Source organism: Carcharhinus amblyrhynchos, chromosome 9 (assembly GCF_965287045.1).
Source record: "Carcharhinus amblyrhynchos chromosome 9, sCarAmb.v2.hapA, whole genome shotgun sequence".
NCBI lineage: Eukaryota > Metazoa > Chordata > Chondrichthyes > Carcharhiniformes > Carcharhinidae > Carcharhinus > Carcharhinus amblyrhynchos.
Genome location: NC_137332.1, coordinates 56,090,366 through 56,100,240, shown reverse-complemented (window position 1 = coordinate 56,100,240; position 9,875 = coordinate 56,090,366). Strand labels below are relative to the sequence as shown.

At 40.1% G+C, this 9,875-nt stretch overlaps 1 protein-coding gene across 1 annotated transcript in view; it reads right to left on the bottom strand.

Annotated features, from left to right (window-relative positions):
- Window positions 1-368: 368 nt before the first annotated feature.
- The window catches only part of LOC145348380 (testicular spindle-associated protein SHCBP1L-like), a 55,707-nt gene continuing 46,200 nt past the window's right edge, over window positions 369-9,875 (bottom strand). The window contains exons 8-10 of the mRNA XM_080196592.1: window positions 7,245-7,495; window positions 5,176-5,298; window positions 369-614 (exon numbers count right to left, since the gene is read on the bottom strand). Of these exons, the coding sequence (XP_080052718.1) occupies window positions 369-614; window positions 5,176-5,298; window positions 7,245-7,495 (620 nt within the window). The remainder of the gene's footprint in view (window positions 615-5,175; window positions 5,299-7,244; window positions 7,496-9,875) is intronic.

Below are 9,875 nucleotides of genomic sequence, written 5' to 3'. Positions count from 1 at the left end.
ATACAGAAAATGTAACAAAATTAAAAAACAAGTCCCAAGTCTTTAATCAGCTTTTAAGTATAGATTCTTATCAATACTGGTAGCAAAGAGCAAGTTTGAAGCCCAGCTAAAGCACACTTTATGATTATCATTACTGCCCAACAGAGATAGAAAATAGTTGAAACAGTTTAGTATACAGATATCTTCTGAACTATTTTGATTTATTGTTTGCACTTGTATCTTAGCTGTACCACTTAAACATCAATGTGTTTATTACTGATTTAAAAAAAGAACAAGTATTACAAAACTGGTAATTAGAAATCTTTTTGATTCAAGACAAATGTTAAACAGAGTTTCTAACTCTGCAATATTCTTTCATATTAGAGTAATTAACAAACAATGACACCTATTTCTCCCATTGAATTGTTTTCAAACTTATTATTGTTCATTTCAAGACTCATGTTCTGCATTGCTTTGACAAGATCATCTCTCATATCACCCCCTGCAGCGCATTCTAGTACCTCCTCATCTGCTTCACGGCAATGTCTGTCATCAGGCTGGATTATGGTAACAGCGTAGCCATTATTAGAATGAACATAATTGTTATGAAGTTTCAGTTTTGGTGGAGGTAGAACCTAAAGAAGGCAATGTTTATTTAAAAAATATCAGCCATTACTCAAGAGTCCCTTCAACCCCATTCTTGCATGGATCCCAGAATTAAGAATACATTTTTAATTGGTGCTCCTAATGGGGACTTTATATGCTGAAACACATCTCAAAAAAATTGCATTTATACAGCCATTATACTATATTAGGACAGATCTTTAACAGAGCAAGGCCCTTTCACCCATCAGCCCTTTCCCCAATGACATTGGCTCTTGGCTTGACAACATCTTGACTTTAAACTCTTCTTGTTATCACAAGGAATTCAAATGCTTAAGAAGGCAGCTGAAGGCATAACCTTCAATGGATGAGTGTTAAAAATGGTGGAGTGCTTAAAAAATTGTGATTTTGAAGACTGAAGGTAGTTACAGAAATATTGAAGAGACGTGAAAATGGGAAATTTTAAAAATCGAAGTGTTGCCAAACCAAAAGGCAAAGTCATTGGGGAAAGGGGTGATGAAGCCAGGGTTGTGGAGAATTGCTTCTGACTGGAGGCCTGTGACGAGTGGTGTGCCGCAGGGATTGGTGTTGGGTCCATTGTTGTTTGTCATCTGTATCAATGATCTGGATGATAATGTGGTAAATTGGATCAGCAAATTTGCTGATGATACAAAGACTGGAGTTGTAGTGGACAGTGAGGAAGGTTTTCAAAGCTTGCAGAGGGATTTGGACCAACTGCAAAAATGGGCTGAAAAATGGCAAATGGAATTTAACACAGACAAGTGTGAGGTATTACACTTTGGAAGGACAAACCAAAGTAGAACGTACAGGGTAAATGGTAAGACTCTGAAGAGTGCAGTTGAACAGAGGGATCTGGGAATACAGGTACAGAATTCCCTAAAAGTGACGTCACAGGTGGATGGGGTCGTAAAGACTGCTTTTGGTACATTGGCCTTTATAAATCAGAGTATTGAATATAAAAGTTGGAGTGTTATGGTAAGATTGTATAAGGCATTGGTGAAGCCGATTTTAGAGTATTGTGTACAGTTTTGATCACCTAGTTACTGGAAGGATGTAAATAAGGTTGAAAGAGTGCAGAGAAGGTTCACAAGAATGTTGCCGGGACTTGAGAAGCTAAGTTAGACAGAGAGATTGAATAAGTTAGGACTTTATTCCGTGGAGCATAGAAGAATGAGAGGAGATCTGATAGAGGTGTATAAGATTTTGATGGATATAGATAGACTGAATGCAAGCAGGCTTTTTCCACTGAGGCTAGGTGAGAAAAAAACCAGAGGGCATGGGTTAAGGGTGAAAGGAGGAAAGTTTAAAGGGAATATTAAGGGGGGCTTCTTCACGCAGAGAGTGTTAGGTGTTGGAATGAACTGCCGGATAAAAAGTGGTAAATGCTTTTAACATTTAAGAAAAATTTGGATGGGTTCATGGATGAGAGGAGCGTGGCAGGATATGGTCCAGTGCAGGTCAGTGGGACTAGGCAAAAAATGGTTCGGCGTGGACAAGAAGGGCCAAAAGGCCTGTTTCTGAGCTGTAATTTTCTATGGTTTCTAGGAAGTGAAAGGGCCTTGCTGCAAGTTAGATAATGGAATTTTGGATGAACTCAAGTTTATGTACATAAAAGCAGGAGTAAGAGTAGGCCATTGAGCACTCTGAGCCTATTCCACCCTTTCAAGAGCAGGGCCGATTTTCTATCTCAACTCCACTTTACCACTCTATCCCCAAATCCCTTTCCATCCAAAGAATCACGGATCTCTGGTGTGAATACACATAATGAGTGATCATCCATGAATGAGTTGAAGAAATGTCTCCTCATTTCAGTGATATTTGACCATTAGCCTTATTCTGGGACGATAATGTCTAGTTCAAGACTCACCAGCCAGGGAGGACAACCTCCCAGCATAAACCCCTTTAGAATTTTACATATTTCAATCACATCACTTCATTTTCAAACAAGATGGAAGATGAGATATATGGAATAAGGTAACAAAAGCATGAATGAGGTCAGCAATGTAAAGGAAGTGGAAGTAATCTTGCAATCTTGTGCAGATAGCTTGCCAGAAACTCATCTCGTGGTCAGATACAATACCAAGGTTGTGAATGGTCTGGATTAGCTGCAGACGGTTGCCAGGGAGAGTGATGGAGTCAGTGGCTAGATGGGGACAGAGACAATGGCTTTGGTCTTTCCCATATTTAATTACAGGAAAATTCTGTTTGTTTGACATCCAGGACTGGATGAGCAATGTAACAAATTAAAGACGAGAGGCAAAGGAAGTGATGGTGGAGTAGAGCTAGGTGGGGTCAGTGTACATGTGGAATTGTTCAGAGGTGAGAAATGGAAGGGGGCCTCGGATGGAAATTTGGAGAATCCAGAGATAATCATGCATTGTGGGAAGAGAAGCCATTACAGCTGATTTTCTAGCTATGACAGGCTAAGTAGGAATGGAACCAAGCAGTGACTGTCCCACCCAAATGGACAATGGAGAACAGGAGATGGAGGGTAGTGTTAAGGGTTGCCAATAGATTGAGAATGATGAGGTGGATTATCTTACCCCATTCAGAAAGGATAAAATAAAATAATGCAGATGGATTTGAAACAAAAATAAACATGCTGGAAAAACTCAGCAGGTCTGGCAGCATCAAATTGCAACAAAGATGTGTAGATCATGAGGCAGATGAAGCATTAATGGCAGGGGTAGGTGCTGGTGGATGCATAAAGGTAAGATGTAAGAGTGTGTCAACGGAAGAATAAAGATCAGTGCTCAGTGAAAGGAAAACTTAAAGGACCAGTGTTGGATGGCCCAGTGAGGGAAGAGTTTTGGGATAAAAAATGCTTTGGCTGTACAAAAAGTCACAAAGGATGTCACAAAGGCTATTTCAGTACTCAGTAAGGCACACAAACCTGACTGAAGACATTCAAACATGAAGTAGCAAAGAATTTTGGAGGCTTCAAAAGATTCAAGAACTTTAGAGGAAAGCACCGGTGTTCCTTTCTAAAAGGTTGGACTTGAAAAACAGAGATGAGTTCAACTTGTACGGCACTGTGGTTAGATCAAACTTGCAGAAAAATACAGTGTTGATATCCATAACTTAAAGAGGACATAGAAGCACTGATAAAGAGTGCAAAAATGATCTAGCAGGATGATACAGAACTGAGAAGTTATGCCATAGGAAGGATTGAACCGGTTGGGGCTCTTTTCATCAGAAGGGAAAAGGCTAAGAGATGTAAACAGTTTTTAAGATCGTGAAAGGGTTTGGGCGGCATGGTAGCACAGTGGTTAGCACTGCTGCTTCACAGCTCCAGGGACCTGGGTTTGATTCCCGGCTCGGGTCACTGTCTGCGTGGGTTTCCTCCGGGTGCTCTGGTTTCCTCCCACAGTCCAAAGATGTGTGGGTTAGGTTGACTGGCCATGCTAAAATTGCCCCTTAGTGTCCGAAGATGCTTAGATTAGAGGGATTAATGGGTAATAATATGTAGGGATATGGGGGTAGGGTCTGGGTGGGATTCTGCACTGTAGAAGATGTTTCTGGGACCATAGTTCAGGACCATAAATAAAAGATCATTAACAAATCTGATTGGGAATTTTTCAATCTGAGGGCGAAAGGAATAGAAAGATATGTTGACAAGGTTACATGAAAAGGGGAGGGGCAGCTCATGTTGATCACAGACACCAGCACAGATCAGCTTGACACACGTGACCTGTTTCTATGATTTTTCACTCAGTTAGCTAATGGGAATGAGGAATTAACAATTCTGGTAGAAGATATTTGGAAATTAGGCGTGGGATGTCCAGAGTTATCCTTTAAGATATGCAGCTCAATTTCTGATATGTTCCTCTGGCTGGTGAGGCTTAAACTCAGAAAATTAAGATTTTATATACAAATTGCAGGTCTACTGATGACCAAGGTGTGACACTATCCACAACCCTAAGGTCCCAGGTTAGAGTCTCACTTTGTGACAGACTAGTTAAATTTAGTCAGGGCAGTATCTGGGACACTGTGATTGACCTCAGTGCCCCTGAACAGGGAGAAATAAGATCAGGCAGGGCTCCAACTCTTGATTACCAATTTATGATCACCAATGGAACCACATGTAAGGATACGAGCTGAGAACTGGGCTGTCTGTGTACAAGATATCCTCCAAAGGCCACTTGTACCTGTGCAAAGACTGCTCAGCATCAGCCAGCACCTTCAGGACAGCAGGAATGGGGATAATACTTGAAAGAAAATTATTTAATTATACCTTGTTATTGTATCACTTAAGTAAAGTCTACAATCAATTTTAATGATTTATTCACAACCTTATTTTACAGGTTAGCTTTTTGGGAATTATTTAACAAAAACTTTGCAACACAAAATCTTATTTCCAGTTATAAAATTTATACACTAATTTATAGATCAGCAGCAGAAAAGTAATAATTTAAAATGCCTTTCTCGATCACTTAAATGCATTTCAATGGCAAGTTTCAAAGTACCCATACTGAATAGTTCATGGTTCCAACTTCATCAGTTCTCTACAATCAAATGACTCTTCAAAAATACTTTTATCCAAAGTGAAAATGATCATTACTCTAGACTTACCTTCAATTTAATTCCTCCCAACATACTCTTGAGGACATCAGAACTTTTAATACTACTGCATTTGTGAATATCATTTCCTTCCAAACAAGCTACACTTCCTGGGTATAGCTCAACACCTGGTCCCTGTTAATATTAAGATTGCAAGTTTGACATTGTAACATAACATTCAATTAAAGTACTACATATTTTTGTAAATACCAAAAATTAGAAATGATGAAAATACTAGCTGAAATGAAATTTTAATTGGCTTTGAAATGAAATTTGACAGGCTAACCTATCAAAGCAACCTAGGTTCAACAATCATTTGCAGTGTACATGTATAAAATAAAAAAAAGACCATTCAGCGGAACCCATGATGAACCATGCACCACCACTTCTGAAAAAGTGGATCACATTAAAGTGAATAAATAAAAGGAGATTTAGGATCAGTAGACACATTTTTGGATAGATTTTGCATTTACTGTTTAGCTTTCATATTAGCTTGCTATAGAAAATGCCCTATTTGCAACACTGATTTCACAACCAGACAGCAAGTTGAAAATTTACCCAATAAATTCAAAGAATGTGGTCAAAAATTTAAACACCATTAGAGTGCTGGGATGGATAACCAGAAAAATAGAATATATGCTCAGTGAAGTTTTGCTTTGGCAGAACACAATTAGGATGCAATCTACTTGTCTTATTATTTCAAATATACTTAATTAAAACTAATTTAGTATTCAAAATTCCCACTTGCCTGTGTCTTTTATCTGTTTAATAATTCAAATTATTGAATAATTCAATGATTTTGAATTAACAAAATTAGGGTTAGTCTACACTATCTTTAGTTTTGGTCACCATGACAAAAGAACACGCATGTGCATTCAACACAGAAGAAAAACATGGTTGTTCTAGGGTTCCTGAATTTGGTATAGAAAATTATCATTTTTTGTTCTGTAAAATAAAATCTGCTGCTCGTTAGATCTAGTACTACAAAATAGCCTGACTTCCATTTTAGTGGCTTAGATTATCCCTACTGAGGACATATCATCGTCCAGACAGATGCTGAGCTGATAAATTCATTGCTTTATGTCTGCACCATGCCTCCACAAATATTCTAAGAAAAAGCTAAATCTGGGAATCATAGCTCTACCATGATTTGACTCAGATAGTTCTCAAAGTAGTTGATGGTCAACAAAACAACCTTACTAAGGTTATTATGCCAGCAGTAACTCTGGAAATGCCACATTCCTAAACTCAATCCTTCCTCTTGGGCTCTCTTCTGAAAAGAATAATGATTCCTAATAATAGGGGTAGAAACTGCAGTCACCAACTTGCCAACAAATTTGTGATTATTCTCTCTTTTTCGCTATGTTCAAATTCAGGGTAAATATGGATTCCTAATTGCTTGCTGTACGTGCATACTAAGCATTTGACATTTATGCACTAGGATACACAGATCTTTCTGCACCTCAGAGCTTTTTCTTCTCTCACCACTTAGATAATATGCTTCTTTTTATTCCTCTTGCCAAAATGGAAATTTCATCTTTTCCTACATTATATAGGGGTGGCACAGTAGCAGTGGTTAGCCTGCTGCTTCACAGCACCAGAGCACTGGGTTCGATTCCTGGCTTGGGTCACTGTCTGTGTGAAGTTTGCACATTCTCCTCGTGTCTGTGTGGGTTTCCTCTGGGTGCTCTGGTTTCCTCCCACAGTCCAAAGATATGCTGGTTAGGTTGATTGGCCATGGTAAAATTGTCCTGGTGTCCTGAGATGTGTAGGTTAGAGGGATTAGTGCGTAAAATATGTAGGGATATGGGGGTAGGGCCTAGATGGGATTGTGGTCAGTGCACACTCCATGGGCCAAAAGGGCCTCTTTCTGCACTGTAGGGTTTTATATATACGCCATTTGCCAGATTTTTGCCCACTCCCTTAAACTTATCTATATCCCTTTGTGGCTCCTTATGTCCTCTTCACAGTCTACTGTCCTACCTATCTTTGTGTTCCAAACCATGACGCACAAGTAAAAGCATAAGTCAAGTTCAAAGTTTCTGAATGCAGACTAGTTTCTATTTTGTCACCATACTAACTTGAGCTCCTGTCAGTTCACAGTTTTTCATCGTTAAGGCTGCTCCTGTGAGAACACAAATGCCAGTGCCTTCACATTTTAAAAGACAATCTTCAAGAGTCATGTGGCCAGATTCTACCACCACAATGCCATCAGTAGTTCCCCGCTGTACTAATGTCAGGTGAACTAAGCTAATGTTTTGGGATTTTGATGCCACAAAATTGTCTTGTGTCGGATCTGAAAAGATTACAATTTCTTCACGGCTTCCAGCTCCTGTAAATGAATCAAATATATCTTTATTCTGAATATGTAAGTTTTAACAATTGCAATTACTAGCATCACCTTTGATTGAAATAATGATTTTTTTTATAAGGATCTTTAAATTTCAATGTCGCTATTAAAACAAAGAATTTTTGCGCAAGTTGAAAAAACGTATTTGAAGTTCTGCACATCATATAACCACTATGAGCAGTTCAAAGACAGGAAACAGTTAAATCATTAAAATTTAGGAACTCTCAGATAGGCCTTGTAAGATTCAGTGCTTCCTGACATTGATCTAATTATTTTGTTATAATTGGAATTTTAATACCACAATTATATCAGCACTATTGGAAAAAAAAATACATTAGTAAGGATGTACAACAGGAATGTTTGAAAGCAGCAAACATTTGGGTCAGTTCTTGTCCTTCTATTTCCAGGAAATATTGCAGATGGAGTTCTCCATCTGATTTAACCGGACCTCATCTGTACAGGTAATTTTAATCACCCCTTAATCTGTAGCAAGGGCACTGATGATGTCTTCAGGATCTTCTAAGAAGTATTCAGAAACTCTGTCACTCTGTGGGTACATAGCACTCTTGTCTCAGGATATTGTGAGTTCAAGTCCCATTCAGGAGATGAAAACAAAATCTGGGCTGCATCTCAAGTAGTCACCATAGTCCCAAATGACTACAGAGAGAGCTGACTGGTGGTGATTTAACCTAAGGATCACCACACCTCAGGACAGGGCTAAGGGTGAATAAACTCAGCCAGTGTGGAAATTGAACTCACATTGTTGGCCTCACTCTTCATCACTAACCAGTGGTCCAGCCAATTGAGCTATCCAACTCCAAATACTGCCGTCCAGCATGGGGCCCAAACCATGACCCTGAGATTAAAAGTCTTATGCTCTCTCTTAAGCTAAGCTAGCCGGGCAGCTTGCACTCTGAGCGAGTGCTGTGCTGTTGAAAGTGTTGTTTTTGGAAGAGATATGAAAGCAAGGCTCCATCTACTCTTTCAGAGGGACATAAAAGATGCTGAAACACCTTGACAGAAGAGTAGGGAATTATCCCTGTTGACCTGATCAAATGAGGTCAGATACAAGTCACATTGGAATGGCCAGCATATCAAGTTCAATCAATCCGGTCAGTCAGGCTGAGGTGGAAGTTGGCATCAAGGCCATGACTGTGTTTCCCCAGGTGGACGGGATCATTGACCCTATTCAGGTGCAAATCAAGGATGCCTCATAACAACCTGACACCTTTGTAAACAGGGGGAGGATTCACTCACATAATGTTCCAGTTGTTTGCAACCACTGTGAGGACGGCATGGTGGCAGTGTGGTTAGCACTGTTACCTCTCAGCGCCAGGGACCTGGGTTCAATTCCATCCTTGGGTCACTGCCTGTGAGGAGTCTGTACGTTCTGTGTCTGTGTGGGTTTCCTCCTACACTCCAAAGATGTGCGGGTTAGGTTGATTGGCCTTACTAAATTGTCCTTTAGTGTCAGGGGGATTAGCAGGGTAAATATATGGGGTTATGAAGAAAGGGCATGTGTGATGTTGTGGTTGGTGCAGACTCAATGGGCCAAATGGCCTCCTTCTGCACTGTAGGAATTCTATGATTCAGATCATATAGGGTTTGTGCAGCTTCCAGGAAGCTGCTCTGGCTCCTTCATCTTTAGATAGCCCATTTGTCTCAGCTATTCAGGCCATCTAAATATCTTTGTGGCTGAATCCTGGGCTAAGTAGTAATTACTCAAGTCATGGCTTCTGGCCCTTTACACAAATCCAACTGGCACAGGACATATACAACCACTGCCAGCCATCAAAGCATCTTGAGGGGAGCTCCACTGCCTGAAGCTTGCTCCTTCTCTGTCTTTTCACTCTTCTGCGGTTGCCTAGAATGGCAACAGCAAATGAGCAAATGCCCATTTTACCAGCTCATCGCTCCATAATCTTCATGAGTGAGGCCATGTTACAGAGGTCTATAACATACGCTATGTTCAACAGTGCAACGCTCTATGTGTCTCTCTCTCTGAGGTTTGCCACTCCCTTAAATGGAGGATTGTGTGCATTCACATGTCATGGATAGAGTCCTCATGGTTTGTGCAGGAGGCTTCTTGGCCTTTGGAAACCAATCTTCACACATATGGAACAGCTGAAACTTCAGCTGCTTTGCTGATGACACCCAAAGCTTGCCATTTCAGCCTCTCCTCATTCCTTCTAGGGGAAATGGCCACAGTTGTCACTGCCTCCATTACTTCCCCTGCAAGTTTGTGCAGTGTCCAGATTATGCCACCTATTCTACATGTGGAACACAATCCACTCTCATGAGCGTATCTGCATTGATGGAAGGTGCCCTGGAATAAAAAAAAGTGCAGTGCATCCTGTGAACT